This window comes from Mesoplodon mirus (assembly GCF_964341445.2).
Source record: "Mesoplodon mirus genome assembly, chromosome: 4".
NCBI classification, from domain to species: Eukaryota; Metazoa; Chordata; class Mammalia; order Artiodactyla; family Ziphiidae; genus Mesoplodon; species Mesoplodon mirus.
Window position 1 is genome coordinate 138,641,667 of NC_138979.1, and position 23,778 is coordinate 138,665,444.

General features: G+C 35.1%; 1 protein-coding gene across 3 annotated transcripts in view; it reads right to left on the reverse strand.

The window, feature by feature from the left end:
* Positions 1-23,778, reverse strand: part of MAP4K5 (mitogen-activated protein kinase kinase kinase kinase 5) — a 151,134-nt gene that overhangs the window by 32,678 nt on the left and 94,678 nt on the right. For 2 of the 3 annotated variants that reach the window (XM_082617619.1, XM_082617618.1), the window contains exons 14-21: positions 20,800-20,878; positions 11,610-11,668; positions 10,527-10,594; positions 8,650-8,692; positions 7,803-8,013; positions 6,855-6,952; positions 6,645-6,686; positions 5,666-5,750 (exon numbers count right to left, since the gene is read on the reverse strand). In XM_082617619.1, the coding sequence (XP_082473745.1) occupies positions 5,666-5,750; positions 6,645-6,686; positions 6,855-6,952; positions 7,803-8,013; positions 8,650-8,692; positions 10,527-10,594; positions 11,610-11,668; positions 20,800-20,878 (685 nt within the window). The remainder of the gene's footprint in view (positions 1-5,665; positions 5,751-6,644; positions 6,687-6,854; positions 6,953-7,802; positions 8,014-8,649; positions 8,693-10,526; positions 10,595-11,609; positions 11,669-20,799; positions 20,879-23,778) is intronic. The other variant, XM_082617620.1, reaches the window with a different exon arrangement.

A 23,778-nucleotide genomic window follows, 5' to 3' on the forward strand; every position in this document is an offset into this window, starting at 1 on the left:
GCAAGAAGAACTACAATCCTGCAGCCTGTGGAACAAAAACCACATTCACAGAAAGACAGACAACATGAAAAGGCAGAGGGCTATGTAGCAGATGAAGGAACAAGGTAAAACCCCAGAAAAACAATTAAATGAAGTAGAGATAGGCAACCTACCAGAAAAAGAATTCAGAATAATGATTGTGAAGATGATCCAGGACCTCAGAGAAAGAATGGAGGCAAAGATCGAGACGATGAAAGAAATGTTTAACAAAGACCTAGAAATATTAAAGAACAAACACCTAGAAGAATTAAAGAACAAATAATCAGAAATGAACAATAACTGAAATGAAAACTACACTAGAAGGAATCAATAGCAGAATAACTGAGGCAGAAGAACGGATAAGTGACCTAGAAGACAGAATGGTGGAATTCACTGCCACGGAACAGAATAAAGAAAAAAGAATGAGAAGAAATGAAGACAGCCTAAGAGACCTCTGGGACAATATTAAACTCAACAACATTCGCATTATAGGGGTACAAGAAGGAGAAGAGAGAGAGAAAGGACCCGACAAAATATTTAAAGAGATTATAGTCAAAACCTTCCCTAACATGGGAAACGAAATAGCCACCCAAGTCCAGGAACTGCAGAGAGTCCCAGGCAGGATAAACACAAGGAGAAATATACCAAAACACATAATAATCAAACTGAGAAAAATTAAAGACAAAGAAAAATAAATGAAAACAAGAAGGGAAAAATGACAAATACCATGCAAGAGAACTCCCATAAGGTTAACAGCTGATTTGTCAGCAGGACCTCTACAAGCCAGAAGGGAGTGGTATGATATATTTAAAGTGATGAAAGGGAAGAACTTACAACCAAGATTACCCAGCAAGGATCTCATTCAGATTCCACAGAGAAATCAAAAGCTTTACAGACAAGCAAAAGTTAAGAGAATTCAGCAACACCAAACGAGCTCTACAACAAATGCTAAAGGAACTTCTCTAAGTGGGAAACACAAGAGAAGAAAAGGACCTACAAAAACAAACCCAAAACAATTAAGAAAATGGTCACAGGAACATACATATCAATAATTACCTTAAACATGAATGGATTAAATGCTCCAACCAAAAGACACAGGCTTGCTGAATGGATACAAAAACAAGACCCATATATATATATATGCTGTCTACAAGAGACCCACTTCAGACCTAGGGACACATACAGACTGAAAGTGAGGGGATGGAAAAAAATATTTCATGCAAATGGAAATCAAAAGAAAGCTGGAGCAGCAATGCTCATATCAGATAAAACAGACTTTAAAATAAAGAATGCTACAAGAGACAAGGAAGGACACTACATAATGATCAAGGGATCAATCCAAGAAGATATAACAATTATAAATATATATGCACCCAACATAGGAGCACCTCAATACATAAGGCAACTGCTAACAGCTCTAAAAGAGGAAATCAACAGTAACACAATAATAGTGGGGGACTTTAACACCTCACTTACACCAATGGACAGATCATCCAAACAGAAAATTAATGAGGAAACACAAGCTTTGCATGACACAATAGACCAGATAGATTTAATTGATATTTATAGGACATTCCATCCAAAAACAGCAGATTACACTTTCTTCTCAAGTGCACACAGAACATTCTCCAGGATAGATCACATCATGGGTCACAAATCAAGCCACAGTAAATTTAAGAAAACTGAAATCATATCAAGCATCTTTTCAGACCACAACGCTATGAGATTGGAAATCAATTACAGTGAAAAAAACATAAAAAACACGAACACATAGAGGTTAAGCAATACGTTATTAAATAACCCGAGATCACTGAAGAAATCAAAGAGGAAATCAAAAAATACCTAGAGACAAATTACAATGAAAACACGACGATCCAAAACTGATGGGATGCAGCAAAAGCAGTTCTAAGAGGGTAGTTTATAGCAATACAAGCTTACCTCAAGAAACAACAAAAATCTCAAATAAACAATCTAACCTTACACCTAAAGGAACTAGAGAAAGAAGAACAAACAAAACCCAAAGTTAGTACAACGAAAGAAATCATAAAGAACAGAGCAGAAATAAATGAAATAGAAACAAAGACAACAGCAAAGATCAATAAAACTAAAAGCTGGTTCTTTGAGAAGATAAACAAAATTGATAAACTATTTGCCAGACTCATCAAGAAAAAGAGGGAGAGGACTCAAATCAATAAAATTAGAAATGCAAAAGGAGAAGTTACAACAGACACTGCAGAAATACAAAGCATCCTAAGAGACTACTACAAGCAACTCTATGCCAATAAAATGGACAACGTGTAAGAAATGGACAAATTTTTAGAAAGGCATAACCTTCCAAGACTGAACCAGGAAGAAATAGAAAATATGAACAGACCAATCACAAGTAATAAATTTGAAACTGTGATTAAAAATCTTCCAGCAAACAAAAGTCCAGGACTAGATGGCTTCATAGGTGTTAATTCTATCAAACATTTAGAGAAGAGCTAACATCCATCCTTCTCAAACTCTTCCAAAAACCTGCAGAGAAAGGAACACTCCCAAACTCTTCCTATGAGGCCACCATAACCCTGATACCAAAACCAGACAAAGATATTACAAAAAGAGAAAATTACAGACCAAATGCACTGATGAATATAGATGCAAAGATCCTCAACAAAATACTAGGAAACAGAATCCAACAACACATTAAAAGGATCATACACCATGATCAAGTGGGATTTATCCCAGAGATGCAAGGATTCTTCAATATACGCAAATCAATGTGATACACCATATTAACAAACTGAAGAATAATATCCATATGATCATTTCAATAGATTCAGAAAAAGCTTTCGACAAAATTCAACACCCATTTATGATAAAAACTCTCCAGAAAGTGGGCATAGAGGGAACCTAACTCAACATAATAAAGGCCATATACGACAAACCCACAGCAAACATCATTCTCAATGGTGAAAAACATTTCCTCTAAGGTCAGGAAAGCATTTCCTCTAAGGTCAGGAACAACACAAGGATGTCCACTCTCACCACTGTTATTCAACATAGTTTTGGAAGTCCTAGCCACGGCAATCAGAGAAGAAAAAGAAATAAAAGGAATACAAATTAGAAAAGAAGTAAAAGTGTCACTATTGCAGATAACATGATACTACACACAGAGAATCCTAAAGATGCCACCAGAAAACTAGAGATAATCAGTGAATTTGGTAAAGTTGCAGGATACAAAATTACTGCACAGAAATCTCTTGCATTCCTATACACTAATGATGAAATATCTGAAAGAGAAATTAAGGAAACACTTCCATTTACCTTTGCAACAAAGAGAATAAAATACCTAGGAATAAACCTACCTAGCGAGGCAAAAGACCTGTATGCAGAAAACTATAAGACACTGATGTAAGAAATTAAAGATGATACCAACAGATGGAGAGATATACCACGTTCTTGGATTGGAAAAATCAATATTGTGAAAATGACTATACTACCCAAAGCAATCTACAGATTCAATGCAATCCCTATCAAATTACCAATGGCATTTTTTACGGAACTAGAACAAAAAATCTTAAAATTTGTATGGAGACACAAAAGACCCTGAAAAGCCAAAGCAGTCTTGAGGGGAAAAAACGGAGATGGAGGAATCAGACTCCAGGACTTTGAACTATACTACAAAGCTACAGCAATCAAGACAGTATGGTACTGGCACAAAAACAGAAATATAGATCAATGGAACAGGATAGAAAGCCCAGAGATAAATCCACGCACCTATGGTCAACTAATCTATGACAAAGGAGGCAAGGATATACAGTGATAAAAGACAGCCTCTTCAATAAGTGGTGCTGGGAAAACTGGACAGCTACATGTAAAAGAATGAAATTATGACACCTCTTAACACCATACAAAAATAAACTCAAAATGGATTAAAGACCTAAATGTAAGATTGGACACTATAAAACTCTTAGAGGAAAACATAGGAAGAACACTCTTTGACATAAATCACAACAAGATATTTTTTGATCCACCTCTTATAGTAATGGAAATAAAAACAAAAATAAACAAATGGGACCTAATGAAACTTAAAAGCTTTTGCAAAGCAAAGGAAACTACACACAAGATGAAAAGACAACCCTCAGAATGGGAGAAAATATTTGCAAACGAATCATCAGACAAAGGATTAATCTCCAAAATATATAAACAGCTCATGCAGCTCAATATTAAAAAAACAAGCAACACTATCAAAAAATGGGCTTAAGACCTAAACAGACATTTCTCCAAAGAAATGGCCATACAGATGGCCAAGAAGCACATGAAAAGCTGCTCAAAATCACTAATTATTAGAGAAATGCAAATCAAAACTGCAGTGAGGTATCACCTCACACCAGTTAGAATGGCCATCATCAGAAAATCTACAAACAACAAATGCTGGAGAGGGTGTGGAGAAAAGGGAATCCTTTTGCACTATTGGTGGGAATGTAAATTGATACAGCCACTATGGAGAACAGTATGGAGGTTCCTTAAAAAACTAAAAATAGAACTACCATATGACCCAGCAATCCCACTACTGGGCATATACACTGAGAAAACCATAATTCAAAAAGACACATGCACCCCAATGTTCATTCCAACACTATTTACAATAGCCAGGTCACAGAAGCAACCAAAATGCCCATCGACAGACAAATGGATAAAGATGTGGTACATATATACAGTGGAATATTACTCAGCCATAAAAAGGAACGAAATTGGGTCATTTGTAGAGACGTGGATGGATCTAGAGACTGTCATACAGCGTGAATTAAGTCAGAAAGAGAAAAACAAATACCATATATTAATGCATACATGTGGAACCTAGAAAAATGGTACAGATGAACCAGTTTGCAGGGCAGAAATAGAAACAGAGATGTAGAGAACAAATGTATGGACACCAAGGGGGAAAAGCAGCAGGTGGGGGTGGTGATGGCGGTGTTATGAATTGGGAGATTGGGATTGACATATATACACTAATATGTATAAAATAGATAACTAATAAGAACCTGCTGTATAAAAAATAAATAAAATTCAAAGAAAAAATAAAAGAAAGATACCATATGATCACACACACACAAAAAAAGTTAACATTTACTACTTTTGTTTTTATCCTTCTTTCTCTGTACACACATTTTTGTTTTCATTTTCTGAACTGTTTAAGTTATGAGCATGATACCCCTTTATTCCTAAATATTTGTGTGCATTTCTTAAAAAGAAAAAAAAAAAAGGTCTTATACAACCACACAACAATGATCAAAATCAGGATATTAACACTGAAACAATACTATTTTCTAATATACTGATTTTACTGAAAGCGATTATCAATTGTCTCAGCATTGTCCTTTTACATAAATGAAAATGCCAAATTATGGTTGCAATCAGTTGTGATGTCTCTTTAGTCTCCTTTAACCAGTAAATGTTCTTGTATACTCACTCTTGAATTCTGATGCCTTAAACTAAAACTATCTACCTATTTAGGTTGTTACACTAAATAGTATAATACCTACACTCCTTAGTCTCTAAGTTGAACTTTTAAAGTAAAAAGCCATCAGTTCACTGATCATAAGGATCTTTTCTGATAATAAATATTTTGTTGGAGATATATATTAAAATTCAGAAATGTTACCTTTTGTATCAGGATGTATCCAGGATGTTGCACAATTTATTTTCAAAGGACAGCCATCAAAAACTTTGGAAAAACATGCTCCCATCTTATTTACAAAGAAAGAAATGTTGACTTATTTGATTAGATAATTTTATACATTGTTAGAAAATAGCTAAGATTATTATGAAATGCTAAACTGACTCTTATTTGCCTATACTTATGGTCTCATTACAAAACAAAATTCATATTTTGATATAATTTAACCCTTTCTATGAAGAGAGTTTTATACTGTTTCCTTGTGTAATCCACTACTTTACAGCAAAAATATCAAATATATCAAAACGTCTACATATGTCAATGATACATTCTAGGAATTTTACATCACTACTTATCTTTAGGACTAACATTTAATAATGGGAAACAATGAATGATTTTATTGAGTAACATCAATAGTGATTATAATTGCAGTATACCTCCATAATAGTGATGAAAGACAGAAAACTGATATTTACACTAAACTTTTACTGTATAAAAAGGTACAATTTATAAGGCACCCATTCATATGACTGGCTGAACTACCTTAGGTAGGTTCTACTGAAGGGCCAGAGAACAAGAGTTAACAGAAGCTTCCCTGTTCCTTTTCACTGTGTATAGTTCGATGCAAAAATGGCTTCAGGGGTAGAAAGATATTTAACCAACATAATGAAGAGGACACAGTACTAGTAATATCATCACATTAAAATTAAATTGGCCTCTGTAGGCTAATCAGAGAACCCAACTGTCTGTATTTATAAAAAGTGAAATTTACCCAATTCTAACTCACTCACTCAAATTAGGGTACATGATTTGACCCATGGTATATCCAAATGCATTTAATGCCTTTGTATTTTATGAATCCTTCCTTTCAATGGCTCAAGATACTTGATAGCAAATAAACAATATTCTGTTGCTTCTAAAGAGAGAAAAATTCTTAAGTGGTTCACATAAAAATATTCCTTACCAGCACTTTTGGGGTGGGTGGGAGGCCATTGATTACTGGTTTCTGTGGGAAAAGTGATTTTTAATACTGTAAGACCTCTTAAAGCCTTAAGGAAAACTTTATACATTTAGAAATCCAGTTATTCAAATTCTTGAATTAAACAGACTATGCCCTTTATATGATAAATACAGTATTATTTACAACTAATCACCAAATGCCTGTTATACCTACAGGGAAATCTCGCTTGTCCTTTTTTCGTGGTAACTGAGGTGCTTGTGCTGATCCTTCGGTGTTTTCACTCATCAGTTTTGAAATACCATCACCATTTCCTAAAGAGAATCATGGTTAAAAGTTGAATGACCATACAAATAAGTACTTCCCTTGAAAAATAATTTCCCCTTCCCCCCAGTACTTGTTTTCCATTTGGGTGTTCGTTTATAGGGAAATATTTTCTACTGTCAGATGAGTTAAAGTATCTCTGGTGCCTTTCTCTAGCTCATGTAGAGGCAGCAGTGCATCTATAGCAGTGGTCTTAATCCATGAAAACAACAAGTGTCTTTCCATATTGTGAGAAAAATGAAATCTGACCTACTAATGCTGATATTCAAGGCCTTTCATAATTTAACTTCAACCTACCTTTTTAAGTCCTATCTCCCAGTATATACCCTTCAAAAGCTCACACTTCTACCATACTAGATTTTCCTGCTTCAGTGCATTTGTTCATTCTTTCTTGTTCTCTAAGAATGTCTGTCAGTATTGGTTCCACCTATTAAAGGCTCACCAAGCCCTTTAATACTCTGCAAGGGCTTACCTCCTCTGTTCCCTATCCTTATCTTCCTCAGAGATCTCTTGCATTGTTATGTATAGTTACTTACTGTAGGAGACACTTAAACAAAATGTCTTGTCTGATATTATGTGCACATGGGTATAACTTCTGCTATAGACCCTGAACTTCCAGAGGGCAGGGTCATCCATTCATCTTTCTAGATCCTATAATATTTAGTAAGGGATCAAAATTAGGGTTGAATTGGATTGAATCTATTTATAGTCCACCCATGTGGAACTTTAAAGAACCTTCACAAAGCTTCAAACAGTAATAAGATTAACTAAAGAAAAAAGACATTCTTTAAAATATGAACAAAATGGCTTTCTTCTCAGCCTTCACTTTGATTTATTTACCGAGATCACAGTATCTAGCTGTATGCACTCCAGGCCTGCTGATACTGCTAGCCATACCAATAGAGGAAGTCTCAGCTACAGGACCACAACTTGGGCTACTCTGTCTTCTGAGAAGTTGGGGAGCTCTGTTCTCTGAGTCAGGACAACGTTTTACAGTTGATGATTTTTCTTCATCTGGGAGGTTGTCTTCAGGGTAATTGTTTATCCTTGGCTAGTTGATAATAAGACACGAAAGTACTTTAATAAATTTGGACATAAAACATTAACACTTTGTTATTATTATGCATCAAAGACTGTAGGGGGAGGAGAATATGCCTTTTTTTCTTTCTCCTGTATAGTTCAATTCACTGGGCCAAGTAAGCAAAGTAAGCAAGAGCTGAGTTACTATCCCAACACAACTATGAACATGCCATGTGACTTTTAAGCAGCCCTAACCCCAAACTGATAACGTTTTTATAACCAATAAAATCATACATAATCCACAAAATATTTAATAACTACAAACAAGCAAGGAAAGTGACTTAATAAAGTATGACTCTAGTGCACTGTCCAACTGTAGTAATAAATGAGGAATGTAAATGATGAACTCCTCTCCTCTCCATGTGGTCAAGTATTGCCTCAAATGAGTAATAACCTATCTTTGCCGTTTTCTAATAGCTATAAAAATATTATATTTCTCATGAAATCTTCTTTAATATATTTTTACATCTTCATAATATGCTCTTGAGGAAAACTGTACCCTAAAATATATTTAAGAGAATTTTGAATAAATTCAATGAAGTTATTTAAAATTTTTATTTTATTATTTAAACAAGGATATATTGTTGAAAATCTTTAAGTAGCTCACCTTAGGAGGTAGGGGAGGTGGTATTGCACGTTTTGAGGTTGATCTAATACAAAGAGAAAAATGCAATTTAGATGGTGATAAATGACAATAACATAAAACACAGAGAGAGCAATACGTGTGCATTAAAATCTGCTTCTATTCAGGGGATATAAAAGACAATTAGATCATGGTACACAGTATTTTTAAAAGCTATAGGAAGACCTAAGATCTCATTCTGTCAAACTGTATTAGTATGACTATAAAATAGAGTTTTTATAAAGTGAATACGAAGTATTTTTTACTTTATCATTATGCTTTGCAACATTTAATATGTAATAAAAACGAAATTAAACTTAGTAGTGAAAAAGAGATTTGGAATTTTAGAGTTGGAATCCACAGTGAATCAGATTCAAATGGCTGTATCATCAAACCCTTTGTTACTCCAAGTGGGGTCCACAGATGAGCAACACTGGTATCACCTGGAAACTTTTTTTTTTTTTTCTTTCTGGCTGCACAACACAAGCTTGCAGGATCTTAGTTCCCTGACCAGGGATTGAGCCAGGGCCCTCAGCAGTGAAAGCACAGAGTCCTAACCCCTGGACTGCAAGGGAACTCCCATGGAAACTTTTATAAATGCACCCACTAGACCTACTTAATCAGAATCTGCATTGTACCAAGATTTCCAGGTGATCCTCCAGGCACATCAAAACTTGAGAATCATTCATCTAGCCCACTGGTTCCACACATTTATCCATAGTCATTGCAATCAATTGGGAAGCTTTCAGGATTCTTAGATTCCACTCCCAAAGACTGTATTCTATAGCACGAGTTAGCAAACTTTTTCTATGAAGGGTTAGACAGTAAATTTTGTAGGCTGTATGAATCATATAGTGGTCACAACTACTTAACTCTTTTATTGTGTGAAAGCAGCCATGGATAATTATATTAAACTAATGATCATGGCTGTGTTCCAACTAACCTTCATTTATGAACACCGAAATTTAAATTTCATATAATTTTCAGGTGTAACAAAATTACATTCTTCTTTTGATTTTTTTTTCAACCATTAAAAAAATGTAGGGCTTCCCTGGTGGCGCAGTGGTTGAGAGTCCGCCTGCCGATGCAGGGGACATGGGTTCATGCCCTGGCCCGGGAAGATCCCACATGCCGCGGAGCGGCTGCGCCCGTGAGCCGTGGCCGCTGAGCCTGCGCGTCCAGAGCCTGTGCTCCGCAACGGGAGAGGCCACAACAGTGAGAGGCCCACGTACCGCAAAAAAATAAAATAAAATAAAATAAAAATAAATAAATAAATAAAAATTTAAAAATGTAAATATCATTCTAGTTTGTAGGATATACAAAAAATAGGCATTGGGCCAGATCTGGTTTATAGGCTTACAGGCCATACTCTGCTAACCCCAGATCCATAGGCCTAATGTGGGGATCCAGGAATCTGTATTTCCAAAGAGCTCTCTAGGCACTGCAATGCACTAATAGGTTTGGAACAACTCATCTAGGCCAGCCCTGTCACTTAATCATCGAGGAAAGACAGGTCTAGAATATGAAGTAACCACATTGCAGAGATGGAATTGGGGCTTTCTTCCTACTATCCTATGATTCCTACTATCATATTTTTTCCCATGAGATCATGTAGCTCATCTTTCAGTATATTAACACCACACGTACTGTATTTTGATTTAAAGAACAAAACCACAAAGCCTTAATGATCAACACATTATGCCTTTGGGCAATTAAAAAAAGTCAGAAGATTTTCACTGACAAAAGGCATAGTACAACTTTTATAAGAAAAAAATTAACGCTTATTAGAATAAAGCACTCCCCATCAAATACCGTTCTTATATAATTAAGTAAAATAAAGTTAAGCTAGAAAAACAACTTACTTGCCAGTATTTGCACCATCAACAAAAGGATTCCACCGTAACAGAAAGTTTGGGTCTGAAGACACTCCCTGTGAAGGTAAAAAAGAGTTTAAAATGTTACCTTATAACAAGTATCATTCATTTTATTCGATTCAAGAACATACTCATTGTCATGATTAATAATCATCTTGGCTTTCAACGGTTTAATCTCTAGCTACATTTGCTGTCATTTGACACATTTATGTCAATAACTCATCATTAGATGACTTAACAGAATCTATAAACATACTTACAGCTTAAAATGTGACAAGCCCTCTTTACCAATATGCTAGTATATTCCAAAGCAAAATAGAAAAACGTTAACTTTGAATTATGTGCATCATTACTCCATTAGCATGGAAAACTAAACAGTCTATTATTCAATCACCTTTAATTTACTGGTGCCATACTTTTTCTGACTAGCATGGAAATTGAAAATTTATTGTCCAGCAACACATACAGTAGGAAGAGCACCACTTGCAGACGTTAAGAATCAAGAGATCCATTAACAGCAGACAATTACTCTAAAAACTATACTTTTACTATCAGTTAAAAATAAAGTAGATGTTAGGATAACGTCTAGGCTGACTCTAATAATATCTTGCTCTATCTATTGTTTCTTTCTTTTTAGTTAAGGAAAGGGTTAACCAAATAGTAATCTCAAAATAAGAGCAATGGTTAAAAAAAAAAGAAGCTATATTAACAAATAAATACTAAAATCAGTAAGGCAATGCAAAATCATACTACAAATCTAACAGAATCATTAAGTAAAAAGATCCTGAGAGCTTAAAGCTGAGCATCAAATTCCATATACTTAATAAATTCATGTGAATTCTTCAAAAGACTCAGAAGTGTCAAAATGAATGGTTAAAATGGTATATTACACACTGTACCCTAGTCAAAATACACCTAACCAGAAGCTTTTTCAAACTTTAATGTGTGAAATACGTTATCAAAATCAATGCTCTGAAGAGTATATTACTTTATTCTTTAGTCAAAGTACACCTGACTATAACTTTTCTCACATTTTAATGTGTAAAATACTTTAAAAGTCATTATTCCTACCATTTCATCCCGTGCTTCTGTTTCTTTTCTCAGAGGAGGTTCAAATTGTAATTTGTCAACTGTAAAATATAACATATATTCACAAATTCTATCTTAAAGGATCAATCCTGGAAATGTGATGAGAAGCATGTGTACTGGGGAGGGGGGAAGGGAGAGAAGAGAAGAGAAGAAAGAGGAAAAGACAAAAACTCTTAATTTTTTACTACAGAGGACCCCTTCCTTTATGCTCGCCAAAAGAAAGTAACAATTTGGTATCTTCCTAACAATTGTACTTAATTCTTGGTTGGAATCAGGAAATTAAACAGCAATTTTGTATATAAAAGATTTTTAAAAATTAATTAAAAGTAGGTGACTAAGCAAACACTTTAAGGATGTTTCTATCTAGGCTATAGACTCTGTCTTGAGACTAATTTAAACTACAACTTTATGGTAGGATGAACACCCTGCCCTGGCAAATCACCTATAATTATCTAAAAAGAACAAATATTTGTCAATTCAAATTACTATGGCATTCAGGAATCTAATATTATATTTTCCTAAATGTGTATTTTATTTGGCCTATTGAGACCAATTTTAGAATTATTCCTAATTTTCAAAGAGTAACTTCTTTTATATGAAATAGTCTGTAAATCAGGGAAAAGGATGGCTTATTATCTACTCATAAAGTACACAGAATTTTAAAATTCTAAGATATAATGTGACTAAAAGACCAAAAAAATTAAAATATACACTTGCATCATAGAGATACAAGTTTCCTAAATACAATCTTGGTAAACAAAATACACTAAAAAAAAGCACTTTCAAGTATCTAGTTGCCTTTATTCCTAAAACCAAGATTTGTAAAGCAATACAGAGTACTTATATAATTCATTACACTAAATAAAAACATTAAGTCATAAAATTTTCCTTCTTTTTTTGTTTGTTTTGCAAATTTTATTAAAATATAACATGCATAAAAGTGCATCTGCCATAATCAATGAATTTTCACAAACTGAGCACTTACATAACCAGAAGCCAGATAGAGACAACATTACCAGACCCCAAACGCTCCCATTTACTCTCCACTCCAAGGATAGCTGCTCTCCTGACTTCTAGCACCATGCATTAGTTCTGCTTGTTTCTGAGCTCTGTAGATTGTTCCTTCTCATTGCTATACCGTACACTCTTCCTTTATGGGAATATGCCATAATTTATTTACCCATTCTACTGGTGGTGTGTATTCAGGTAGTTCCCAGTTTGGGGCTATTACAAATAGTGCTGCAACCAACATTCTAATAAGTGTCTTGTGGGTGAACATGTGGGCATGTTTCTGTGTGTACCTGGCAGTAGAATTGCTATCTTAACGTAGACAAGTATTCAGCTCTAGGAAATGCTTTCACTTTTCCAAAATGGGGGTGCCAATTTCCAATGTAGCCAGGAATGTAAGTTTGATTGATTGAGTTTTGCAGTTTTTGTCTGTACACTGCATGAACACATTTTGGGTACCTTCCCAGAGAGAGGGAGGGAGGGAAGGAAGGGAGGGAGGGAGGAAGGAAGGAAGGAAGGGAGGGAGGAAGGAAGGAAGGAAGGGAGGGAGGGAGGGAGGGAGGGAGGGAGAGAGGGCGGGCCACATCGAAGATCCCAGAAGAGACACAGAATTTTCTGAAGGCAAACCTTCCCCTTCCTTGACTACAATGTGAATTAAATGATAGACTTGTGGAGGATTTCATTTATAATTCCTTCAAAATGAGTTAGTTCTGCTATGTACTAAATGGATTATGCATGAATACCAAAACAAATCCAACTGCAATTAATGTTTTAATAAAATGGTTGCTAGTGTATGCAATACCCACAATGCATCAGGAGGGTATTGTGGAGGTTTCTATATTTAGAAACATTAATTAGGTGTTTGTTATTGTCAAATTAAATTTTAAAAATATGGACTGCTTCATGAATTTGCATGTCATCCTTGCTCAGGGGCCATGCTAATCATCTTTGTATCACTCCAATTTTAGTATGTGTGCTGCTGAAGAGAGCACCATAAAATTTTCAAAGACATTCCATAAAATATAGTATCTACTTTTCAAAAATAATCTAAAATAAAAAGAAGTTGTTCACTAATGACTTACTTCTTAAAATAATTTAAAAACATCTTAATTCAAGAGCCATTACTATAATTCACAAAGAACCACTTCACTCATCTGAGACAGAGATGAGTTAAAGAATTTTTTTTGGTCACAACTAGGAATACTGGCAAGCAGGTCTAGAGATAAATTATAAAAGGCATAAATATGGAAAGGAAAGAAAGAAAATATTTTCAATAATTACATAATCAGCAAATTTCAAGACTTAAAAAATTACCAGAGAAAAATGAGCTCATAAATTTCAATTAAACATACAGTAAAATATCAACTGCATCCATCCATACCAGTATCAGTGATTGAAAATAAAAATTTCAATTTCATTTCTTTTATATCAGCATAAACATTTAAGATGTTTTACTTTAACATGTAAGAAAAGTATTCTTTAAAAAAAATCAAATTCCTTATGACAAGTCTAAAATTACTACAGCCATGCTTTATGGCAAAGAATGCTAGAGTCTCCAGTATCATTGTTCTGTGTGCAAGAATGGACTCCAAGTTGTTTTGTTTTGCTTTAAAGAAAATCCTGGCAGTACCTTTGGGTGTGTCTTTGGCTTATAAAAATACAAGATGGGGAGGTCTTCTATTATACATCCTCATTTATCTCCAAAAGATGTTACTTATTATAGGCATAATAATTATAGGTATAATAAGTAACAGGAATTAGGCTTACCCTTTTGCTATAAACAACTACAACATGTAACACAAATACATGTGTGCATACAAGCTATATGAAGCAATTATTTTGAGGCAATGGATTAACAGACATCACAGGGTTGTAATCCTTGAAAGATGGTGTTAAGATCCCCACTCACCCCGGCTTTCTGCATGGGGGTACTTTCCAAGAAAGTAGAGCCCAAAGAGAGAGTTTCACTGGGTGCAGGAAAGAAAGACTATAGTTTGGGGCTGCTTAGGCAGTGGGAATTTGAAGGGCAGAGGGCCAGAAATGAGAAACCTATGTTTCCTTAGAGAAGTCTTTGGTTGCATACTGAATTGCCCACAAGTGAAGCAAGACTATGCAAGGTATGTCAGAAAAACAGCTAACACAGTGCTGTAAGCTAAATGCAAGTTCTAGTGATCACACAGTACCAGGAAAGAAATGGGTTTCCACCCAGAGGAAAGACTTTGCTGAATATTGTAGTAAAACCTGACATAGGCCTTGAAAGGACTGCAATGACCTACCAGTTAATTTATGCTTTAAACACTCTAAAATAAAGAGATCAAAATCCAGACACTCAATGTTGTATCACAACATCCAAGATACAATAAAAAAATGAATAAAGAAGTAGAAAAAAATAAAAATCATAACCAGTTTAAAAAAATACACATAGACTCAGAGATGACACAGATGTTGAAATTAGCACACACTTTAAAACATCTATTATAAATATATTCAAGGATTTAAGAGAAAAGATAGACACAATAAATAGACATGGAAATTATCAGTAGAGAGCTAGAAACTATACATGTATGTGTATTATGTATGTATGTAACCATCCATCCATTCATCCATGGATCCATTTTTCTTCCTATCTATCTACCTATCTTATCTATGTATCTATCTCAATGAAAGTCTAGATCTAGTAAATACAATATCTGAAATAAAATTCACTGATGGGCTTAAGCAGCAGACTGAACACTACAGAAAAAAAGGTCAATGGACTTAAAATTAGGGTAACAGAAACTAAACTTAAGTATAGAGAACAAAAACATCTTATGTGTATTTATGGGGGTCAGGGAGAACAGAGCCTCAGTGACCTATGAAACAACATCAAGTGGTCTAACATGTAACTGGAGTCCCAGAAGGAGAAGAGAGAATCTGGGACAGAAAAACTAAGAAACAGTGTCCCCAGTTTGATTAAAAATATCAATTCATAGATCTAAGAAACTCAATAAACACCAAATAGAATGAAAAGAAAAATGCACCTAGGCACATCACAGTCAAATTGCTAACAAAGCAACAAACAAAAAACCCCACAAAAGTTTCAAGGTATAGTACCTATTAAGAATTCAACTGATGCACTTAAATATTTGCTATTTTGTGCCTTTAAAAAAAAATCTGAATTGATGTCATGGATTGTATTGCAACCTGCAGCTTAAAAAATACCAATGTAGAAGAACATATAGGTATGCTATACTTCAGATAATTTTTCATAAATAGTTTTCCTGACAACAGGAAAATCAAAACTGTTGTTTTGGTTATTGTATGGCTATTTCTAGGATGGATCAAAAAGGCTCAACTTTAACAATGGCCAAAAAATGCTGCTTGAGTTTGTGTTTCCTACCTGGGAGAGCTCTAATTACTTACCTAGTAAACACTCACTTCTCTAGAACTGTTACTAAGGAGATTTGTGAGACAATACATCTCAAAATCTCTATCACCTTTATCATCCCAAGTCTTTACATGAAATAAAAAGGACAAATGGAATTTTCAAACTTAAGTTGGGTAAACTTTCAGAAATTCTTAGATCTCCTTAACCTAAAGTAGGTTTTGCTTCATTATTTGTTTGGCTTGAAAGAAAATGAGGTCAATTCCCTAGAAGCCCATTAACTCTCTCCCAATGAACCCAAAACTGAGCATCTTATACATCTGGGAATACTGGCCCCAACTCCAGTTTCTACATTATTACAGACTAATACAGCTGAAACTTGTACAGTACACACAGTTTTATACTCAAACATGTCCAAGAAGTGTTTCCTCTGAATAACCTTTTCATTTAGAACTCAGAAACTGCCTTCTGGAAAAATTCTCTCTAACTTCAATAAATAGAATCTTGCCAGGTACTGTTAACAACTAACACAACAGTAAAACAGGGTGATGATCCTTGTATTCCTGTGTCTTAATTATAGAGACATGGGCCAATTTAAATCAATGCAAGATTGTCTTAGTAGGACATCTCAAACTGGAGATGAAAAAAAATCTTCAGAAGTAGATGACTGCAAAAATCAGTTTCTACACAAGTCTGTTGAACCTAGCTGATGACAGCATGAATCATTTGCCCAAGACCCATGGAAAAAGATGACCGAAGACACTGATTATCATACTTTAATGTGCATACTATAGCTCTTAAGCTACATTTTTTCTTCCTTTGCCAGTTGAAACTTTTGGATTGTTGACAGACTTGTTACCTCTTAATCATGATACCTGTAGAGTCTTTATTCTTAATACTGCTCTGTGTAACCTTAGTGAGTCCTTGGTATGAGTCCAAATACCTGGCTAAAATTTACTTGTGAGTCAGCTAAAATCATACACTTAAACTGACAGCTGGGCAGTCATTTTCTTTGTTGATACCTCTCATAACCCTTTGGTGCCAATTCTTTGTAATTAGTTGGCTTCCTAGGTAACTGTGAAACCGAGCAGGACCCTATGGGGCTCCTGGGCACAGAAGCCTTTCTGTCCCCTGTCTCTTGACTCCAGCCTCCATGACCTTTCTTGAATTCCAAAGGGCAGATTCGAACTGGTTGCTAATCCGGGAAGGGATGCAAAGACAAGGGAGGGGCAGCCAGGGAACAACAGTGCAGCCTTGGGGTAGGGTCCTGGTTCCACACAAGGGATACACATAACAATGCCTTTAAGCTCTTTTAAGAGGTCAGCATTCTTCATACCAGAGAAAGACCACCTGAAGCTACATTAAAAGAACCAGAGAAGCTCATCAAGATTACCTGAGGCCAGATTAGAAGAGTGGAGGCCCTGCACACACTCTAATCTTATCAGCAATGCCACCCTTGAACAGTTGTTACAAAACTCCTCATCAAATCCTCCCAGGTTGGGACACATAGCTTTTAGGGGCAGGAGCCCTCTCTGTCGCCCTTTGCCTGGCAAAGCAATAAAGCTATTCTTCTCTACTTCACCCCAAACTCTGTCTCCGAGATTTGATTTGGCATCAGTGCACAGAGGCCGCGCTTTCGGCATCAACTGGACTCAACCAAAAGGTGACTTTTCAGATGAAAACTTTTTTTTTTTTAACAATAGGGAATTTAGGTAACACACCCATATCTGGATCAGAATGAGAAAGTAATCTGCCTTGCCATTCATCAGACTGGGAGGACAGACACAAATCCAAATGCAAAGTTAGGAAGAAACAATGTTTCTCCCAAGGATATGCTGCATATGTAAAGTATCACATGATGACCCCCCCTCTCTGAATTACCAACGCTATCTTACTGAGAAACATCATTCTCTAAAATCAGACTGTCAGAAACTTTGCTGTATGAAATCATATTCATTAAAATGAACCATTCCATTCTTGCCTGGAAGATTTAAGTCAGTGAGAGAGGAGCAGCTTCAATTTCCAACCTACATACAGAGCTTCAAATAAAGGGGTTACTGAATACAACATTCCAAGTTTCCAAGGAAACAGGCCTCTGAGTCTATTTTTACAGTATAGACTCTTTCATACACATCCCTACTTTAAGTTTTCACCTAAATTTCACTTGAACTCCACTTTTTCCAAAAACCCTCTAACTCTTCTTTTCCTGTTTAATGAGATGCTCCATAGTTCCTCTGGTACATGTTCTCGCTCATTGCAAGGAGTCAATAAATCTGACTTTGTTGGACTATACATTTGTCCCTGGTGGTCTTAGATCAGGCCAGGATCATAATAATTAGTTATGTCCACTAAAAACACATAGTAAGGATGATTACAATAATCATAATAGCCCCAAACTGGAAACAAATCAAATGCCTGTGAAGTAAAGAATGGATAAATTGTGGTATAATAATACAATGAAATATTACATTACAATGAAAACAATAAACTATTATTGCTACACATGACACGAATGACTCTCACAGACATAATGTTGAGCAAAAGAAATCAGGCAAAAAAGGTGCATATTGGTTAATCCTATTTATCTTAAGATCAAAATCAGGTAAAAACCAATCTGTAGTGACAGAGATCAGAATAGTGATTAGCCTGGGCAGTGGGAAAGCAGGGAGATACAGGAAGATGGAAGGGTATTGATTGTGAAGGAGCATGAGGAAGCCTTCAGAGATTCTGATAATGTTCTATATCTTGATCTGGATGGTAGTTTCATGAGTGTATTAAAAATTCATTGTGCAGTACACTTAAGCATTTTACTATATGTAAGTTATCAGATCAATTTTAAAAACTGAAACAAAAAACTAAGAATAGAACTAACTAGGTGTGTATGAGATCTATCAAACAAACAAAAACAAAACTATAAAACAATCCTGATAGACACAAAAGAAGACTTGGGAGAATTTAAAGATAAATTGACCAATAAAATGAACTTCAATTCTACTGTCTTCTGTCTGGTACATGAAGCACATAGGGCTCACTCCATGAAGATATTAGTAGTCCAAACACTTATAAGTTAGTGTACAAATTTATGAGATCTCAGTAAAAACGCTGATTTTTTTTTAACTTGGTAAACTGATTCTTACATTTATGTAGGGAAAATACAATAGTCAAATATCATAACAGAAAAGGATAGCAACATGGTGTTTGTGTGTGTGTTTGTGGGGAGGGGGTGAGGGACAGTAGGAGGAGGATTATTTCTATCACTTTTTAACAGGTATAAAGACATAATAATCAGAAGTATGAGCCCAGCACAGGACTAGGTATATTAATGCAACAGAATAGAATTTCCAGAAGAAGCCCTAAAATATATGTGGCAATTTAGTACATAATAAAGATGGCATATCAAATCTATTAGCAAAAATATCAAGTTTTTAATAAATAGCATTGAGGCAAACGGGTAGATATTTAGAATGAAACTGAAGTTGAATTCATATTTCATACCTTCTACCAAATAAGTTAATACCTTATATCAAACATTTAAATATTAAAAACATGAAACTGTAAAAATACAAGAAGAAACAATAGGAAAATCCTTTTTATAACCTTAAAATCAGGAAGACCTTACTAAATATGACACAAAAGACAAAAGCTATACAAGAAAAGATACACTTAGACTACATTAATTGAATACTATACAGCTGCATAAGATAAACACAATAGCTTTTAATGGAATATAACTTTGCTACTTTTCTGTCTGGTATTGGAAGCCCAGAGAGTTCATTGGGGATTATAATAAGAAGATAGCATAAGAACATATCAGCAATCTGGGACTTCCAAACACAGAAAATCTTGAATTATTAGTGTAACTATGAAAAGATCTGACTGAAACAACTGATATGGGAAGGACATTCTAACTCTCCAATGACCTAGATTTCCAAAGCTGTATCCAGAAAGCTAGAAATGTCTGGTTTCAAAAAAACAAAATGCTCATCTGCAATAATTCTAATTAGCCTAAATATATAATAAATTATCTTCCTCCATTATGGTTTATAATTTTTATTTATGGCTTATTTTAATGTAAACTACTTTAAACCTCGTTTGAAACAATTATGCATTTAAGTCAATATACTTATACCTAAAAATTCTCTGCAAATCTGTTCTTCCAAATTAATGTGGCCAAAATGACAAATATTAATATAAAATTTTTGTCAATGATTTATTGAATAAAAATCAATCTCCCCCTTTAAATATGCATTTTAGAAAATATTCACCTTATTGTTAACTTGACTTAAAAAACTGAAACCAACCCAAAGGTCCAACAATAGGAGCTACAATACATCAACTCAATAAAAGAGGATAAAACCATTAAACATAATGGTTACAAAGCCTAGGCTAATACATAGAAAATACTTCTGACTATGTTAAGCAAAATTTTATGTATAGTATAAATTCAGTCATGTAAAACTATATGGGAAAAAACATGAAGGAAATTCAGCAGAATATTATCTGTGGGCTGGTGTTGGGTGATATGATTATGGGCAATGTTAATTTTCTACTTTTTTCCTCTTGCAAATTTTCTGCAATAGACATATATTGACTTTATAATTAGAAAATAAAAACTATTTAATTATAAAACCAAGAGAATTCCATTACAAGCCAGAAAAGCAGCCTTTATTTTAGAGGTATCCTGTTATGTTAAAGTATGTAGCCACAGTTAGTGAGATTTTATTATTCCAAAAAATTCCACAAGAATACCCAGCTCAACCCTCCAAAACCACCAATTGAAAATGTATACCAAACACATACAATTTATTTCTGAAGCTGTCCGTTCAGCTCTGGCATTCCTGTTTGTAGATCTAATGGTATGACGAATGATTGCATGGGGCTGTGAATATAAACATAATACATACACTTTAAAAAAATTCAGTGACAAAGTTAGAAGGTCAAACTTTCTCTTTTTAATTAAATTATTATTTATTGACAAGCATGACTACTTACTAATAAATTGTAGGATAAATATTTTAAAAAATGAACACTAAGATACTTTAAAAGTGTATTCATTTAGTCCATGTTTATACTGTATAAAATATTGAAGAGATGCAAAGAAAATCAGATGGAAATGTTACCTTCAAAAGAGCTTACACTCTAGGAAGATAAGACACACACTTATAAGATTAGAAAATTTTAAGTGGCATTCATTAAGATTACTACTAATGCCCATGGGGAAGAAGAAATGACTTCCACCTGAAGGGATCAAGAAATTCTTCATGACAGAGCTGTAACCTTATGTGAGGCCTTGAAGGACAAGTAGGCACTGAATGTGCAGCAAGGTGGGAAAAGCATTTTAGACAGCACAAAGAATATGAACAAAGTGATACAAGAAAAAAAGGAAATTGTGGAGTGTTTAGGGGAATTGGAGTTGGTTATTATTTGACTGCAGTGAACATTAAGTGAAGAGATGACAAAGCTGGAAAGACAGACTTGAGGATGAGCCACATCATGAAAGGCTCTGAATGTCTTGACAAAAGAATTTTTTGGAGATTCTACAGAAAGGGAGTGCTGTCACAAGAGTCAGCTTTAAGAGTAACCTGATTAAATATGTAAGAGGGTATGGAGGGAAGAAATACTATATGGAGGGAGACTGAGTAAGAGTATTGTAGTAAACCAAGGGAGAAAGCTTACCACTTCCACCCTTTTGTATAAGCTCCTGATCTTTTGAAACAATGCCTTCAGCTCAACCCCTATCTACCAAATTTCTGATGACTCATTCTCATTCACTGATGACTCGGACAGTGGCTCAGATGTCTTTTCCTCTACTTTAAGACCTACCATGATACCAAAGGACTTCAAAAGACCATTGCTCTGGATTTAAGTTTTCTGACCTTCTCTCTGAAGACCTTCTACCATACTTCAATGCACTCTACACTACTAAGATCATATCCTGGACTCTGTCATCCACTCTGATATATGAATTCACATAATACTCCAAACTTCTCATCCTTTGAACTTACTCTCTCATTTACTCCAATAATTTTTTTTTTTTTTTTTTTTGCGGTACGCGGGCCTCTCACTGTTGCGGCCTCTCCCGTTGCGGAGCACAGGCTCCGGACGCACAGGCTTAGCGGCCATGGCTCACAGGCCCACCCGCTCCACAGCATGTGGGATCTTCCTGGACCGGGGCACAAACCCATGTCCCCTGCATAGGCAGGCGGACTCTCAACCACTGCGCCACCAGGGAAGCCCTCCAATAATTTTTAAATGCTCACACTGAAATCTCAAGTCGATCAATCCATTACTTTCTCACTCTCCACATGCATTTCTCCTATCTTCACTTTTTTTCCTATCCAGTTGAGAGCTGGTGGCCCATAATTTCAAGCAATCTCTTGCATATATCCTAAATTTGATTTGCCTCCCTTCCCCAACTCCTGCCATCCTTCTGTACAATGGCATACCAAATGACAACCCTGGAAGACTTAAACTACCTTTGGTTAATATCTGAAGTACCAATCACTACTGCTGGAGGAAAATTACACATTGAAAATAAATCTCATCTGAGCCTTCAACTTTGCTCACAAACACTTCTCTAGTCATTTAACCCATCCATTCTCCTCAATTACTATTTCATAGCTTCACCACCCTTTTCAAACCCACCTCCTCCACACTTTCAGGAGATGACATTGCCACCTAGCTCACAAAGAAAACAGAAATCAAATAGAAGATAACTTCTAGCTATACTCTCAAACTATCTTCCTCTTTAATGCAAGGAAAGAAGTATTTCTTTTCTTTTTTTTGTTAATTTGAAATATATTTAACGCACAATATTATGTTAGCTTCTGACGTACTACAGATCTGACATTTGTATACATTAAGAGGTGATCACCACTATAAGTGTAGTAACCATCTGTCCCCATACAAAATTAGTATTACTGACCATATTTCTTATGTTGTGTATAATAACCCTGTGACTTAATTATTATATTACTGGAGGTCTGTACCTCTTAATACCCTTCACCTATTTTGCCCACACCCACAAGCCTCCCTTCTGGCAAACACCTGTTTCTTCTCTGTATCTGAGTCTGATTTTATTTTGTTTTGCTTTGCTTTTTAGATTCTTTAGATTCCACATATAAATGAGATCATGTGGTATCTGTCTTTGTCTGACTTATTTCATTAGCATAATAGCTTCTAGACCCATCCATGTTGTCAAAAATGAGATTTCATTTTTAATGGCTAAATGATATTCCACTGTATATATATACACCATATCCTCTTTATCCATTAGGTTGCTTCCATATGTTGGCTACTGGGAGTAATGTTGGTACATGTATCTTTTCAAATTAGTGTTTTTGTTTTCTCCAGGTAAATACCTAGAAATGAAATTGCTAGATAATATGGCAGTTCTGTTTTTAATTTTTTGAGGAACCTCCATACTGTTTTCCATAGTGGGTGCGCCAATTTACAATCACACCAGCAATAACACCCTTTTTTTCCACATCTTTGTCAACACTTGTTATTTGCTGTCTTCTTAATGCTAGCCATTCTGACAAGTGTGAGGTGATGGCTCATTGCGGTTTTGATCTGCATTTCCCTTATGATTAGTGATTGAGCATTTTTCATGTGTCCATTGGCCATCTGTGTGTCTTCTTTGGAAAAAATGTCTATTCAGTCCTCTGCCCATTTTTTATTTATTTATTTATTTTTTGATATTCAGTTGTATGAGTTCTTGGTATACGTTGGATATTAATCCCTTATCAGTATATATCATTTGCAAATATCTTCTCCCAT